The 16,928-nt window shown below is 36.2% G+C and overlaps 1 protein-coding gene across 1 annotated transcript in view; it reads right to left on the reverse strand.

Moving 5' to 3' along the window:
• The window catches only part of COL19A1 (collagen type XIX alpha 1 chain), a 178,408-nt gene that overhangs the window by 13,711 nt on the left and 147,769 nt on the right, over positions 1-16,928 (reverse strand). The window contains exons 33-45 of the mRNA XM_030944776.1: positions 16,687-16,740; positions 13,555-13,608; positions 12,569-12,622; positions 10,374-10,418; positions 9,697-9,747; positions 9,569-9,613; positions 8,715-8,741; positions 8,165-8,218; positions 5,512-5,556; positions 3,371-3,415; positions 3,199-3,261; positions 1,714-1,749; positions 1,522-1,566 (exon numbers count right to left, since the gene is read on the reverse strand). Coding sequence (XP_030800636.1) covers positions 1,522-1,566; positions 1,714-1,749; positions 3,199-3,261; positions 3,371-3,415; positions 5,512-5,556; positions 8,165-8,218; positions 8,715-8,741; positions 9,569-9,613; positions 9,697-9,747; positions 10,374-10,418; positions 12,569-12,622; positions 13,555-13,608; positions 16,687-16,740 — 618 coding nt within the window. The remainder of the gene's footprint in view (positions 1-1,521; positions 1,567-1,713; positions 1,750-3,198; positions 3,262-3,370; positions 3,416-5,511; positions 5,557-8,164; positions 8,219-8,714; positions 8,742-9,568; positions 9,614-9,696; positions 9,748-10,373; positions 10,419-12,568; positions 12,623-13,554; positions 13,609-16,686; positions 16,741-16,928) is intronic.

The raw sequence follows: 16,928 nt of genomic DNA on the forward strand, positions 1-16,928 counted from the left end.
TGCCAGTATGTAGGAGGCAAATCAAATACTACAGCAACATTTCAAATACACATTTTTAACTGCCTCCAGTGTTTTCTTCATGTTTTGAAAAATGTTCTTGTAAAAATTCATAGACTAGGCCATATATTCCTCCAGATTCCTCTTTAAACTCTCCACTATGAATTGTACAAAATTCAGGACATTTGTACTTTGTTATCTCTGCCTAAGGTGCTGCTTTATTCAGCCTTTCTCCTTTCTAGCATTCTTCTATTTCTTGTATTTTATCTTGTACCAAATTCTGTGCAGAAGGAACTGCTGTTTTTCCTGTGTTTCTATCTGCTCTACTCCAGCAGGTTCACAATCTTGATCAAGGTCTGGAGATAACAGCAAAAAACAAGCAAGCCACTAGCACTTGTATCTGTTGAAAACACTAGAAAACACGTTGGTATAAAACATGTTTTCAATCCACTTTGTCACTCATTTTATAAGGTAGTAATAACAGCGGTCTTTAGTCACTCAAAGGATATATAAAACTATTTCAGCCCAGGTGGCTTATTCCTTCTTAAAATGGATTCCATGAGGACATTCTTATATCACACAAGAAAACCTCAAGATTTTATTCTGTCCTTCCAATGTTGATGCTTCTCTTTTCTGTAACTTCAACAGCTGTCTCAAACTGAAGGAGCATGCTGTACAGCAGTAATAATAATAAGGGCTGCAAGAAAACCTTGACTTTATTTTCTGTACTCATTGCAACCTCTCTCACAGATGCAGGCCTGTGTCCTTAAAGGCAAAACCAGAATGTTGCAAACAGTTAATTTTTTAAGGGATAATTGTAATAATTGTTAAACCCTCATGTCTATTCAGTGTCATAAAGCAGCATTTCCTTTTCCAGATTAAACAAGGAGATGCTTCTCTGAGTCATCAAATAAATGTGGCAGCCTTGTGGTTAGGACATCAGGACTTTGGGGATGTTACAAGAAGACTGTCTTTCATATGTGTGTGTATATATATATACATATATATATGTATATGTATATATAAACTCATCTCTCACCTCCCATAATCATTCCTGCCCACCATGACCTTGTTACCATGAACAGAACTGTCTGAAGAGTTTGGGATGCAGTCAGGTATTGCACTGGTATTCCTGCTGCCTAAGTGTGACAAGCTTGTTTTACATAAAACATGATTTGTGTCTGTGACATAGAAAGGAGGACAACAGGGCAAGTTCATGGCTTTTGTAAAGTCTGACAACAGCATAATTGGATTATCTGCTTTCAAATTTTCAGCTATTGGTCAATTTATACTGTCCAGGCCAACTGTGTTAGAAAGTCTATAAAATATGTTTTTGCTCTAAATGCAGAAGCCAAATCAACTCTAATTCCTTGAAGTGGTGTCTAGGACTAAACCTCTTAGATGTTTAGGTGACTGCTTGAAGTTCACAGAGAATTAATTTTTTGATTTTGCCTATAAAATAGGTGCTGATGATGTGTTTATACGCTCAGTGAAAAGAGAAAAATTATCATAATAGGGACTTACACGTTCTCCTTTGGGTCCTCTGTCTCCTGGTCTCCCCACAGCACCCTGAAATATAGTTTTTGAAAAAAGGTAAACTTATCAGTTAAAGGCTTTTTTGTGTATTCATGTGTTAGCAGAATGGAAAGCAACTGCCTAGGATTAACAGCTGTGGTTTCTGTGAGGAATAAAATACACAAAAGCATGTTTTCTTACCGGGGGACCTGGCAATCCATCTTTTCCATTGATTCCCTAAGAAAAAAATTAATATGTTTATATGTTTTTAAAATATAAAGGGTAAAGCTCAGTGTTTAGTGCCATAGCAGTAAATGTTCTGAAGCTGCAGAAGCAGCAGTTTGTGTGGCTACAACATAGAAATACAAAGAGCATCAAGATGTGCACCAAATCTAATGATCACCCAACTTTAAATGACAAATTATAGGGAAATTTTGCAAATTTGGAATATTTGTATGTGCACATGCACTTTTTCAGTAGCAGCTAGTCATAATACAACCATGGGAGAGAGTTCTTTTACTCTAGATATTAGCCTTGGTGCTGAATTACCCTTCTGCTCTTGCAGAGATTATGCCTTACTATTACAAATCCAGATCCATTCTTTGGTTGTCAGGACTTGCAGCATGGCACAGTTTTGGTCTCATGGGTTAAAGCCATTTCCTTCCCCAAAGAAGGTGGTAGCACTCATAGCAACTGCTGGAAACTGTTCCAGGCCCACATTATCTTCCAGACTGGAATGTGGCATGATCTGAGAGTCCTAGGTGGTATGGGCCAAAATAATGTCAGAGAGTATATTAACAATTGTACAGTGCCAGATAATTGCAAGATAAAGGCTCTGGCAGTGTTTAATTTAGTAGGATATTTATGGATCTGCACACGTAGAAAACTCACAGCTGTGAGTGAGAAAGGATGACTTGTATGAGCAGAGACAGCAGGAATATTTCTTTCTTCTCATATACTGCAAAGTGGAGTTTTGCACAGATTAGACACCTTGGGCTAATTTGCTGCTGTAACTACAGAAACTGTGTCTTCTTTCCAGGCAGCAGTGTAATGTGGAAATGTGCTGACAAGCTGCCAAGGTCTGCTGCTCATGCTCATCCCCAAACACCAAGGTTCAGGGGAGATAATGAGTCCTGCACTACCCTGGCTGAACCCCTTCTGGACTATAAACTAGGTTTTTTCAACCAGCTCAGACAGGGCTGACCACACTGCTGTCACACTTTTATTACATAAAGGGAGCAGACTGGACATCTCCTAAGTGAACAGTAAATGCCTCAGCTGCTGTGTTGCATCACCTGTATACAGAAGAGTCTCAAAGTTTATTCAGTCATGAAGCCCACGCTTCTCTATCTAAACTGAAACTGAGAACCTGTTCTGTCACCCCATCCTTTACTGACTGTGCTCAGTGTCTGGGTTCACATTCTCCCCCTGGAAAAAGTACAAGAGGAACCTTTATGTCAACAAGATCCAAATGACCTTCATAAGACCTTTACAGGCAACATCTCAGTAACATTAACTATTAAAACACTACAATACCAGGAATTGGTTTTTGCATGGCTAATACTGAGCAGTGCAGCTCTGTGTGTTCTTCACACGTTACCTACTCTAACACAAAGCAAGATGTAATGTCCTTTCTTTTGTAACTTCTGATAAACTTTTTGTAGCAAATTATAAATTCAGTCTTACTGGTTTTCCTTGTGGCCCTTCTGGACCAGGGAAGCCTATATCTCCTATAGGTCCTCTTTCACCCTAAGGAAAAAGAAAACGCATATGAAAACACTGCATGAAAAATCTTGCATCAGATGTCTGAAATATTTGTTTGCTATTGTAACAATCCAGAACTCAAATCTGTACTTACAGGTTCTCCTGGCAAGCCTGGGGACCCAGGAGATCCTGGCTTTCCCTGCAAAAAGATAATATTAAACATTCATCTATTAGGAAGCCAAATGAAATGTACCTCTATATCAAAAATAAGAGAGTATATATACATGGGAGAAATATTCATGATATTGTTCATTAATGCTTTAAGAAAGGAAAAAGAAATATTTTTCCAGATTTTTGTCATATTTAATGAACAGGCTCTTGTGTTAAATGTTACTCAGTCGCTTGGTTTTGTTTACCCTTCTTGAATACTGAGATGCTTTTAAGAATTATTTTACAACACCATGATTTCCACCTTGAGAACTCAGTCAGATCAAAGTTTTTCAGTGTGTATGTAAAATCAAGGTTATTCCTTCAGGTAATTTCTAGTCCTGATTTTTTTTTTTTTAATATGACCTTACTACTCACTTAACACCTTTTGCAAATTTTCTTCATGATCTATTTTGGCCAGTTCTATTGTCATTTTATGTTCACCCTGCCAGAATTCACAATCCTCTCTTACGACATCATTTAAATGCTGATTTTAAATGTCTCTTTTTTGTAGGATGCCCTTCTTTTAACAACTTGGACCTACATTTCCTGAAAGTATCCTTAGAGCAGATCCTCAGGTGACTTTGTACAAGTGAGAGACCAAACCCATCAGCACCAGGGACAACTCTGGGAACAGCAGCACTGAGGGTTTGTGCTGAAATGGGCATTGATGGCAATGCTTGCAGGATCTCAGGCCAAGCTGCCCTGACAATCTCAGCAATCTCAGCAAAACACCCAAGTGAAAATAAGAGGTTTACATTCTCAGATGGGGAAAAGGGTCCACTATTCAATCTAGGGAATAATGACAGGTACAGAAGACAAATTCTTTTCCAGCAAGATATGTGGATAGGTCTCAAAATCCTCCTAGACTATTGAAAAAAATTTGTCTGTCATATCTACTACTTTGTTAATTAAAACTCCTTAGCATAATTGTGAAAAATCCAATTTATTTCAGGGGAAAATATTTTATTCCACTGGATTCTATTAGAACTAAATATAGTCAACAGAATGCAGCTTCATCACTGAAGAAGGGGCCTCATTAAATATTTCTTATCCAACTTGAATAGAGAAAATCCAATAACTTGGGAAATTCATAACAGTGGGAAATTCATGGGAAATGCACAACTGTGCAGTGTCATTATTAACAGTGCAAAATCTGCTTCAGAACAACAAACTTTGAAATCCTTACATCCGCTGTAAAGCTCAGAGAAATACTTTTCCCCTTAAATGTGCAATTCTTTTAGGAAAACCCAGTGAAATTAGGCTAATTAAGATGATGTTCCCTCTTGGAACTCACAGTAAATAGACTAAATCAGAGGCTAATGGAAATGGGAGTGTGTAGACACATATTTCTCTTTATTTCATGAAACATATATTTATAATTTAAACAGCTCCTGAATGTATTGGTAGCTGCCAAAATTTAATAATAAATCTATTTGCATATAAATAACTCCATATTGCCTCCTGAAATATGGATAAACTTTTTTATTGAACTGTGAATGAAATCTAATATCTTCATTTCCTTTAGGAACACAAATGAATAATGATAATTTCAATTTATTATTAGTTACTTTTACTTTCACCTACAACAAAGTCCCTCTATGACTTTCAGAAACTCCTTTGAATATCATATGTAAATAGCTGACAAAGCATTCCCCTAGAGCAAATGTTTGATCGACTTGATATGCAGATCCCTGTGGGCTGCAATAAATAATGCTCATGATTTTTCTTTGTGATAGAAAGATGCTCAGAAATTTGTGCATGCCCAGGAACACAAAAAATGTCTTTATCTATATTAAACAGAGGGAATGAGAAGAATCTCACATTTCTTAACTAAGCATATGCAGCTTTGAGTTCCAGCTTTATTGTGTATCCACCTCACTCACTTTGTCATTTTAATAATAATATGAACCCTCGCTGTTATTAAAACTCTAATTTCTTTAGGGAAAACCCATAATCTTCATACCTACACATAAAGCATAAGCCAAGCACTGGTGTTCCACAGTGACTGAGACTACAGTTCAGCACCTTGCTTGACCTGTTTTTCCAGCTTCTAAAACCAGAGTTTTCTTTAAAGAACGTACATACCGGTGTCCCTGACACTCCCGGTGCTCCAGCTGGTCCACGGTCACCCTAAAGAAAAGATAAATCTATGTTTAAACTACAACAATGAAACCAGAAGTTTCTTGGTGGATTCCCATTAAAACCCAAGGAAGTGAGATGAAAGTGAGGACAAGAGCCAGGCTAAATGCTAATATTTATCTGTGCCACTGGCTCATTACACAGACTTGAGCAAGTAACCAAAATCCTTTGTTTAGGTTCTCTCATATAATGTTTCCCTTTGTTTCTGCATGAGACCTCCCTTGAAAAGGGATAGAAAGTCCCTGACTTATCTGGAGTTCTCCAAATAATTATAGTTTGTGGCCATGGCAATGACCAAAATTTACACAGTGTAATTCACTTTCATATCAACATAACCATATTTAAGATGTACCTTCCAAAGAAGTTTTTGCTTTCCTGCTGCCCAGTTATCCATTTACTACAGGCCAGTGTCCTCTGGTTGTGCCACGGCCCTTTCAGGATAAGGGTTCCCGTTACAGCACACAGCCACCTCCATCTATGCTCTAAGCTAGACAGTGTTGTGTTTTTGGTTGGAACTGATGAGCTACAGGGAAAAATTCATCTTTCTTGACAGGACTGTAATCCAAAGCAGACAGAGCTGTAACAAGTGGTAAAACTCTACCCAGAGGTATTTACCCACTGCTGACGAGTTGGTCTGCAACACTGTGCCCTGTTACTGTAATGTTGGTTACAAATGTGAAAAACTCAGGCTCCTCTTTTCTGAAATTATGTCAGAAAACCCCTGGCACTGTTGAAACCATACTAACAGTATGGTTTCACATACTCAGTATTTTTCTGAGATGGGTTTATGTTATCTGGACCAGATGCACTAAAGCTCAGTAAACATAGCTACAGCCACGTTGAGTTCTGCACAAGAGCCCCAGGAAGTTTTGGGATTTCTGGTTTTTATTCTCATAAGCAATGGTGGTTTGTCCCATCCTCATCATTCTGTTCAGGTGCACAATGATATTGCTGTTGATTAGAAACACTTAACTCCCTTACACACAGTGTAGCAGGTGACAAATTACATGTCTGACCTGGAGTTGGGAGGAAGCAGCTCAGAGGACACAGCTCAGCCTGTCCTGCTCTGGCAGCAGTGACCCAGTGAGGAGCACAACATCCACCTCTGGGACAGCAGGTGGGGAGCACTGAGTGCCTGCAGCAGGCAGGACACGCTCTCTGGAGCCCTGCACTCTGCCCCAGTGGTTATTCTGAACCCAGAACTTGTGGTATTTTCCCTATAGGCTGGCTACGATAGTGAAGCTAGAAATGCCTAACACTTCCCTTGCAACATTTTTTTTTCCCTTTTCAGGGTTACTCTGGTCCTTTCAGCAGCCTGGCTTGCAGCACAGCTGCACCAGCCACTCTCAGCAAGCCTGAGGTAGGGGACATTTTATCCAGAGGACATGAGCAGTTCATGAAATCATCATGAAATTACAGCCAATGTTGTCTGTAGAAGATGGCATTCTGCTACACAGAGGAGCATCATGGCTCTAAATTAAAACCCAGCATGCACTATACTGTTGGGACTGTCAGGCTCTGAGGTTCTGTTCACTTATTTGCACCACAAATATGAAATTCTGACCAAATTTAGTTAAGGAAATGATATTTCTACTTTGGGAAAGGGCCAAACATTCAGCTGGTTTATATGATCTGATCCACTGCTTATTCCCTTTATTTAATTCCTGTCCCCACTTTGTCTCAGTTAGACCTGTAATGTTTCCCTGTGTTTGTTCATTTTGAAACCAGACTAGTCTTTAATTGCTTGTAAATTGTAGAATTCCAGAGCAAGAACCATTTCATGTAATTTAAGCATCTAGTATAGATCTTAGATCTTAGATCTTGTCATTATTTAAATCTTTCACAAGACCTTAGATCTTGTCACTGACTGAGCAAGTAGGAGGAATGCACAGTGATATTGAGAGGGAAACTTTTGATTTACATTTCTTTGTGATGAAAAATAAGTTTCAGTAAAGTACTTTTGCATGAAGTAATTTAATAGCATAATTCAAAAAAGCTGAAAAATATTTCATTTGCAAAAAAATTTAATCTTTTTTCTTCCTAAATTAGAAGATATGGGGAAAATCAAACTGGTTTTGCTGACAGAAAACATATTTACAGATTTTTTTTATTTCTGTGCTAAATGTTTTGTACTTTGCTATATTTAGAAATGAATAGTTTTTTATCTTGACTTTTTTAGCCTTTTATAAAAAGCTTTTCTTTAAATTTGTTATCAGCCTCCACAATTAGAAAGCAAAAGGCTGAGAAGAGGACGGATGGTCTGTAAACAAAAGATGATGTTTAAGAGACAACAAGAACCATACAAAGGAAAATAGTAACTATATTACTATCAATTATAGTAGTATTCTACCAAGCATTTTACAAGGCCTCCTACACACAATTTTCCATTTGCAGAAAATGAAATTTTATGTTCGGCGAGTATTTTATTTTATTTGCTTGTTTAAAGCAAAAAAACCAGAAAATATAAATAAGTATGCAAAGATTTTTCTCATAGAAGCATTAACTTACACATGAAAAATAAACCAAACAAGGCTTCAGAAAATATTTAGCTGCAGATAGTGGCTGCTAAGAAATCATGCCTTCTTTTTAAGAGCCCTACCTTTTCCCCTGGGAGTCCTTCCAGTCCTGGTAATCCCATGGGTCCTGGGTCTCCCTGTTTTTTAATTTTAAATTAAAAGATTGCATACATTAGAATTTCTTTACTCAAGATGGGAAATGTTGAAGAGCAAGCAACAGCAGATTATTTAACTTGAGATTACTGTAAGAGCTAACCAGTTATTAGGTAAATAGATTTTGTTATGCCTCATTTTACTGATTTACAAATTAAGCTTTTCCCAGAGTCTCTGTGTGAGTATTTGGCTCAATGATTTAATTTTGATGAAAGATGTCATACAGAATTACAGAACTAGGTGCTGGTACAGAAAGATGTATTCAGCTTCCAGGCATTATGATGAAACAAAAAAAGAAGCTTTGTGAATTTTTTTGAAAACAAATTATTAAACTGTTTTAGAAAACTGTCTTACAACTCCATGTTTGGCTGTCACTGCTGAGAGGTTTTGGCTTGGGTTTCTTATTGTCCTTCAGAATTACCATGTGTCAAACTACTTGGGGAATTCTCTATCAAAACCAAAAAATACATACATACATACCGCTGTTCCAGGATCCCCTTTTGGACCCTGCAAAAAACCCAAGCCACATTTAAAGAACAGTTACATGATAAGATGGGTTTTTTAAATTACTGCATTATGAGTATACTTTGCTAATGCAGTGCATTTAGAATCATTATTCATCCCAGTCCCAGCTGATTTATTTAGTATAAAATCTTAGTAATATTTTGAGTTTTGTTTTGCTGTTCCAGAATACAGCGAAAGACAGCTCTGTTGCTTGGTGCCAGCCCATAACTGTGGTTACCAAAGAGACAACCATCTCAAAACAGAACCTGCCTATAGTGCTAAAAAGCAGGAGAATGCAAATAAGCGCACAGCATCTTTAGATCCATGGAACCAAAGCAACATTGTCCAGCTGCAAGGTACTGCATGCAGTGTGAAAGACACCAGCCATGTATTGCTTCCACAATCTAATTATTAGTTTTACACATTTTCCTGCACTGTAGCTACATGTAGTGAAACCGTGACAGAACTCAAATCAGAATTCCTGAGCTTCTCATTTCTGGCACCAAATTTCACTACAAAACTATGCCTCCATGAACTATAAATACAAAATTACACAGTTTTAGTATAAGAATACTTTCACTAAAGGCTCCAATACCAAATTATGTACCATTTCTGCAGCCTTTACTTGCTAGGATGAAATGATTTATTCAAAATAAACCACTCTCCAAAATGGGCTAAAATGCTTGGCAAGCATAAAATCACAGTATGTGTGCTACGTACCAATCCTTATTATTCAAATCTTTCACAAATAAAATCCAATTCCATGCAACTAACCCTCCTCTGTTTCTATGCCATTAGCTGCTAGAAATTAGATTTCTGGTAGCACTTACTGGAGGTCCTGGTGGACCTGGATAACTCGCGACACTCACTCCTCCCTGTAACAGCAAGATTAAAAGTTGAGTTGGGCTAAAATTGGGTGGGGATTGAAAAAAAAGCAATTAACATTAAAGAGAAATACCTGCAGTTTATATAAGCTGCTCATTCCATTTCTTTCATTGTAAGGCATACCCTTTAAAGCATAAAAACCAAGTAAGTGTCATTTATGAATTATAAAGGCAGAACTATTGCCCTGTTCAAGTCCTGTAGTTCAGCAAAGCTGTGGTATCCTTTTTGTTCTCAATCTGCCAAAGATTCCACATTCCAGAAGAACATAAGATACACACCAACACAGCTTGGGGCTTTTTTTAAAATTATAAACCAAGAAACCTGTAAATCAGTGTGCATCATATTTTGATTTTTATTATTACAATTCTCCAGAATAAATTTTGTGTTAGGTACTACTCCACTTAATTTAGAGTCTAGTGAGCTCCACAGACTTTCCCTAGGTTGCCAGGATTCTCTGATCTCAGGTATCCAAGCTGTCAATTTTACTCAAATAATATTGGATACTCTAATAATATTGGATTGGTTAAGTAATTTGAACAGGTTTCTTAGAGGGCTTTAGTGATCTGAACTTACTCAGCGATGAATTGCGAGAAAAAAAAATGGAGTATGGAAACCTTTCAAAAAAAGACACTGTTACCTTCCTGCAATATTAATTTTTATTAGACCAACACTCAGTTCTTTATATTGCATTACATTTTACCCACATACTGTTCCTAATATAAATTCAAGATATAAAACAAAATGTCTCACCGGAGGCCCAGGTGGTCCAGGTTTCCCAGGAGAACCTTCACTACCCTAGTACAGCAAGAGATTGATGTAACTCATTTACTGTAACTGGCCACATCTATTCCACACTCAAGCTATGATGACCACAATGACAATAAACAAGAGATACAGTCAATAAGAGCAGGTAATATCAAGAATAAATTCTCCTGCAGTGCTCCTGCTTTAGCTTTAGGGAAGGCATGAATCATTACTTTTTACTAGTTTTTATTTTGTTAGTTACTTGCTGCTTTATGTGTAGTAACTTCCTTAAGGCAAAATAACAGTGGTAACCTGGGTTGGGAATCATTTCATATATACCAGGAGGGAGAAGAAGGAAAAAAAAAAGAGTTGTTAATATGAATTTCTAAGCAGCTGGCAGATAAAAGTTAACATGAATTTTATGCTTTGTATATTATTTTGCAAAAGCTAGTCCTCAGTTGATCATTCATATGTAAATAAAGAAGAGCTACAGTTTCAGAAATTCCATTTACTTAGAAACATATTGAATACAAATTAAGATTTTTTAAAATAATCTTCCTTACTAAGAGATATAATGAATATTTTTTGGTTTTTACTGTAAAATATTCATCCATTGTTACCTGTATCTCTAGCCTGTTCTGCTATTGTGTACTGAATTGCCTATATTATACAGGGCATAGCTGCTGAGATTTTTCCCCAGCAGAATCATGGGGTCTGTGGATAGTAGAGAGCTGCAAAGGTTTCAATGCAAAATTTCCCAAATAATCTTCTCAAAATCTCATCACTACAATTCAGATAAATACACTGTACAATTTGGAACAAGTCTGTCAGAATTTTTCACTGGCTTCGTTGGATCTTATTTAATGTATGTCAGTGATACACTTAAGTCACAAATTTAAAATTACTAAGGTGGCAAAAATCAAGCTAAGTGCTCAATGCCAATAATTAGCTCAGCAGAAAAATATAATTCTTACTGAACATTTTTACCAGGATAATTTCCAAATGGCCCTGTTAATTCTTAGAAATTGTCAGCCTCCCATGAGTGGTTTGAAGAACTTCATGGGGAATTAAAATCCTATTATTTTAGAAAGCACATTATGTGATCAATTCTCAAGTGTGGCCCAGATGAAGGACAGAGGAGAAATTTACTGGGGCTTTATTTCAGTTTTCTTCATTACTCTTCAGCCATCTGACTTTTTCCACTTTTAGAATGATGAGACACGAGCTGTAGAGCAGGGGCTTCTCACTCCCACCTGTGTGTGAGTTGTGAACAAGGAACTATCAAAGAATTGTGTTTTGCATCCAGTTAGATAAAAAGGAAAGAAGTGGGGTAAATTTTTGTTAGCATGATCTGCAAGGAGACAACTCTCATTCTAATTTTATACTGAAATAATTTCAGAGATTTACAAAACAGTTTTCTTTCTTAGTCATACCAAAGTTTTGTAGGGAATTAGAATCCTGCATGTGGATGTGGCAGTGCTATGCCTGGAAAAGCCCAGAGTACTACTGAAAGAAAACCTGTATTTATACACAAAACGTAGAACTTGTTCCAGAAAGGATTTTGCAGCAAAGTTTGGCTCTGCAGTATTGCTCTGATTTGAAGTACCCAAGAAATTAATTTGACGTCATAATACCAAGTTCCTGATAAAAGAACATATAAAATTTTGAAAAAAGCAGTTCTTTATATATATGTGTGTATATATATATATACATACACATATATACATATATATACACACATATATAAATATATATATACAGATAATATATATATGAGAATGTAAATTAAGTATAAAGGAAGCTCACATAATTTTTCAGAATAACTAACACCCAATAAATTTCAGTGCTTGTACAACTACTTTTGAATATAATATTCATAAAAGAATAAGAAGCACAGCAAGAAGTCACTAGTCATATTCTATGTCAGAGACATATTTTCACTTTCCTAAACCTTGTATATTGTGTTATGCCTAAAGAAAATTCTCTGCAACTTAAATACACCACAAGGACTGCACTTCAAAATATAAGGCCATATGCACAGCCCTGCTTAGGGAAAGTTGTAGTGAAACACAAATAAAAATTTGAAATGTGTGCCACATTCTTGTTACACTCTTGTACTAGTTTAAAAGACCCCCAAAAGACAGTGTAATGGGATTGCAAAACCTTCACAGACCTGTACCAAGATTAAAAAGAAGGAATACCTTTTCTCCTTTTGCTCCAGCTGGACCAGGATGCCCAGGTCTTCCTGGGACTCCCTGTGCAACACAGAATTGTTTATGTAAGTTAGGAAAAAATGACACACAATATTTTTGCAGTGTCACTAAGTTTTTAAAACACGCTTTTTGGAGATAGTTTAAATGTAATTATACTTCTCCTTCAGGTTTAAATATTTCTCTTCTCTTTCATACAACAGCTGTGTCCTCCTGATAAGTCCTTTGAAGGGTAAAACACGTCTTGACTGTTGCATTTTCACCTTGGCAAATTAAATGTGGTGACCCTAACTGGCACATCTTGATCCAGCTGAGAATCACATTTTACTGCTAAATGCCAATTTATGTATTCCACATTAAACTTCTTAAATGGGCTACAATTTTTGAAAGAAGTATTAGTATTGTCATGAAACTGAGGAATGAATAGTGATCATACTAACTAATGTCATTCTCATATGTAGAAAAGAATATTTGAAAACATTTCAAAGAGGACCTCTCCCAGTAATACCAACAATTTTAATGATTATTTCAGATATATTTTCAGATATATATATGTCTTTAAATATTGCCAGCTTTTTCTCATTCTTTGGTTTTGAATTGTGAAACCAAGTAATTACTTTGGTTTTGCACTGAGTTTTTTTTCAGAATGACTAGCTGGAATTATTTTTGGATTTTATTACTAACATGACTCTAATTTGGGTAAAAATACACATTTCACTGCAAGTTTGCACATCATAAATCATGTAAGCTCACAGATTCTCTAGTAATGTCAAAACTTCAAATCTATTTAAGTTCCATAAACTTTGAGTCCAGACAATTATGGTATTTTCAGTAACATCAACAGCAGTATAGCTTACTTCACTAGAGCCAGAATGGGTAAGATTTTATTATTACTCTCCTAAAAGATAAAAGAAAGGACTAGATCTAGGCAGTTACAGCAAGCCCTACAGAAATACACGGGTGATGGACACACTTACGGATGGGCCACTGGGTCCTGATACACCTGGCAGTCCAGGAGCACCTTGGAGACCCTGGAGATTAAAAGAGCACATGTCTAGTTCCTCTCCCACTTATCTGTCAAAAAAGCTTATATTCAGCATGTCCAGCGATATTATACCTGTATTACAGTGCATTTTCTTCTAAAATCTAGGCATTTATTTTTATAATGGCTAAAAAAATAACCACCCCACCAGGTGGGGAAGAGAACCAGGTTATCATTGAACCAGGTTAGAGGCAACTTCTTTCTTGAGTGATAAGCACCACTTGTCCTTCAACCTTTCATATTTTTAGGCTATATTATGTAAATAGTTTTGTCTTTAGTTGTGCAGATAAGAACAGATGTCAAGCTTTTCCTTAGAGATTAATTTTCTATTTTCTTTTATTAAAAGGCCTTTTTTTTCTGGTGAGAAGACATTTAAGCAGGCTTCTCAATATTACCTGATGCTATCTAAATGAAATGGTACTTTCTGCCTCATTTTTGGTTTGGCTTTTTGTTAATTGAACATGACATTTTACATAGCATTTAATGATCTACTTTCCTGCTTGTATTCTATTTGATTGTCTGAAAATCAATGGACTCTGGTATCCACTTACTAAACAGAACAGCTGTGCAACTCACTGCAGTGGATGGAGGTGGGATTTGAGACAAGCCTGTGTGTCACTGAGTGTCTTTCCTCTGCCACACCAGGCTCAGGTGCAATTTTAGACACGTGAAAGTGATGTACTAATGAGAGCTAACACTCTTGGTTCTCCCTATAATCCACAAAGAGAAATGGATTCTTCCAAGCAGTGATTGATTTCATCTGTCCATCCCCTGACAAGAAAATCCCCTCAGAAAAGGCGTATTTCTCATCTGAAATGCAGTGTTTTAGAAGGAATGGCTAAGGAGGCAGCCTAGAAAGGCACAGTGGCCAGGAACCCTGAAATTGGTGCTCTGAGGGGGAGACTGAGGGAAAAAATTCGGAGAGAAATAAATCAGCAAAAATGTAGACATGGAGAGACATTGATTTTTCTTTCTTGCTCCTACACACAGAGGACATTGATCCACCTCTGCAGCTTTTCAGGGTGGCAAGGTAATTGCTAATGTGCTCTCTGCTCCTTTTGAACTCCTTTACTCTGATGGTACATTTACATGAAAAATTAATATTAAACCAAAGGAACATCTTCTGTAATTCTTACTACTGATATTAAAAAAAAACTCCCCTGAAAAAACGAAGAGCTTTGAAAATGAAGATAACAAGTTCAACAAAGATTAAAGGGCGATTGGAAAGCATATGGAAGTTAATGAGCATATTTCAAAGGGCGTCAGGTAGGCTTCTCTGTCTTTCTTCCCATTTCTTCCCATTCCAAAGAAATGATCAAAATAAAAATATTGAAATTTGTAAAAAGAAGTTACTTTTAAAATCTTTTCATACATGTTTCTGAAAAAAAGATTCACTTCCACCCTCACCATGTCATATCCAAAAGCTACTGTGAAACATTGAAATATCAGAGCTCACCAGCTCTTAGAAGGTGAAGAAACATATGAATAATGAACTTATTAACACAGCATTAATGAAAAATATACAATGAATTTGCTGTAGACTCCTTTAAAAAAATCTGCCAGACATAAAGTCGTTGTTACCTTATTAACTTCTTAATTCCCTGCAAAATTTTATTTATGTCTCATGTGTTTAATAGTGTTTGAATTGTCAAAATTGTTTTGCTAATGCCTCATTCCTCCTAGGGCTGACTGCTAGAGGTATCCTATATGACACACAAAGTATGTGTTACTCTCCCATTTATTTTTTAAGTAGAATTCTGAATCAAATTTGTTTTTGGCTGCCCCATCCTTTTAGGGAATATGTTCTGAATTCCATCTCAGGAGGCACATGAGGTGTGAGGTCTATATATCATCATCTAAAATCAAATATATATGTAATAAATATGTAAAATATATATGTAATGAGCTCTATATAGATCATATAAAATCAAAGGAAAAAATAAGCATGATACTTTAGACTGACAACATGCTAAATTCTGGGGCAAAACAGTAGCAGGAGCTGCATCTTTTTTTTCCACATACAACTATGTACTTTTGTAAGTCAAGAATACTGATAAACACCTTTTTTTGGGAAATATTCCCTTATTCTACTACTTTTTAAAAATTCTAAAGATATCATGGCCTTAATGCCAAAGAAATGTGAAATGCTTATAAAGAATTACTAACTCCTCAATCAATACACTCTAAATTCCTTTTGTATTTTCCAGGCGCTGTGTCTTGTAACCAGCACTCCTAAATTAAAATAGACATGTTTAATCCCAGTTAAGTAGTTTGGAGTTTCAAAGTGCTCACCACATACTTTTTAATGGGCTACTTATTTTAACTCCTCAGTTGGCTAAGGCCACTAAGAAATTAATTTATTTATCCAGATTCATTTCCTTAAGAGCTTCTGCCGTGGTGACTTTTTTTTTTCTTTCGCACTGATAGTGTTCTTGAAATGTTAACTGCAAATATTTCAATTGAAAATGAAAGCTATAGCAGCTATTTTGGATTTGGCACCACAAGTCATTTGGCTTTTTTTTGCTTCTCCATAAAGACATAAAAATAACTCTAAGAATGTAATATAAGATGCAAAATATTGTAAATACTTTAAATTCAGCCTATTCGAATATTTTTCAGTTTCCACTTAATAGTAGTTGCTGCTGTTACTGTTCACATCAGATTATTTGCTTAATGGGAAGTTTTCAAAAGCGAATTCTAAAAGGGAACTAACCAAATGAAAGCAAATATGTTAGAGACATGAAGTATTTTCTGAAAATATTTGGCATTAGCCTATTTATTGCTGTATCTTATATCCTTAAAGATTAGCATGCAAATGTATGTGCAGCTTTAAAATATACAAATGAGCAAAACTTCACTGATGAAAATCAAATCAATGTTATTTAACGGAATAATAATAATATTCAATCCTATTGAAAAATCAGAATCAAGGGCTATTTATAGAACTACATTACTATCTCAGCCGTTGTAAAGAACTAAACAACATTCTGTGCATTTCATTGTCAGTCTGGGTCTTTACTCAGGTTCAGATAAGAATGCTACCACTGTAGAAATGAAGTAATTTTACCTCATCGCCCTTTTCCCCCACAAGCCCAGGAAATCCACGTTCACCTTTGCTTCCCTATAAAAACATAACATTCAAACAAATATTTTCTATTAGAGAACAATGAATTTCATGCTCTGTAGGGCATTTTATATACATTCAATAAATGCTAGCATGATGCCCTTACAGCCATAGTGCCTAAAACATAAAGCAAAGGATCAAAACCATCTGAAAACTTTCAAATAAACCTCCCCACATGATGAAAG

This window comes from Camarhynchus parvulus, chromosome 3 (assembly GCF_901933205.1).
Source record: "Camarhynchus parvulus chromosome 3, STF_HiC, whole genome shotgun sequence".
Classification (NCBI taxonomy): domain Eukaryota; kingdom Metazoa; phylum Chordata; class Aves; order Passeriformes; family Thraupidae; genus Camarhynchus; species Camarhynchus parvulus.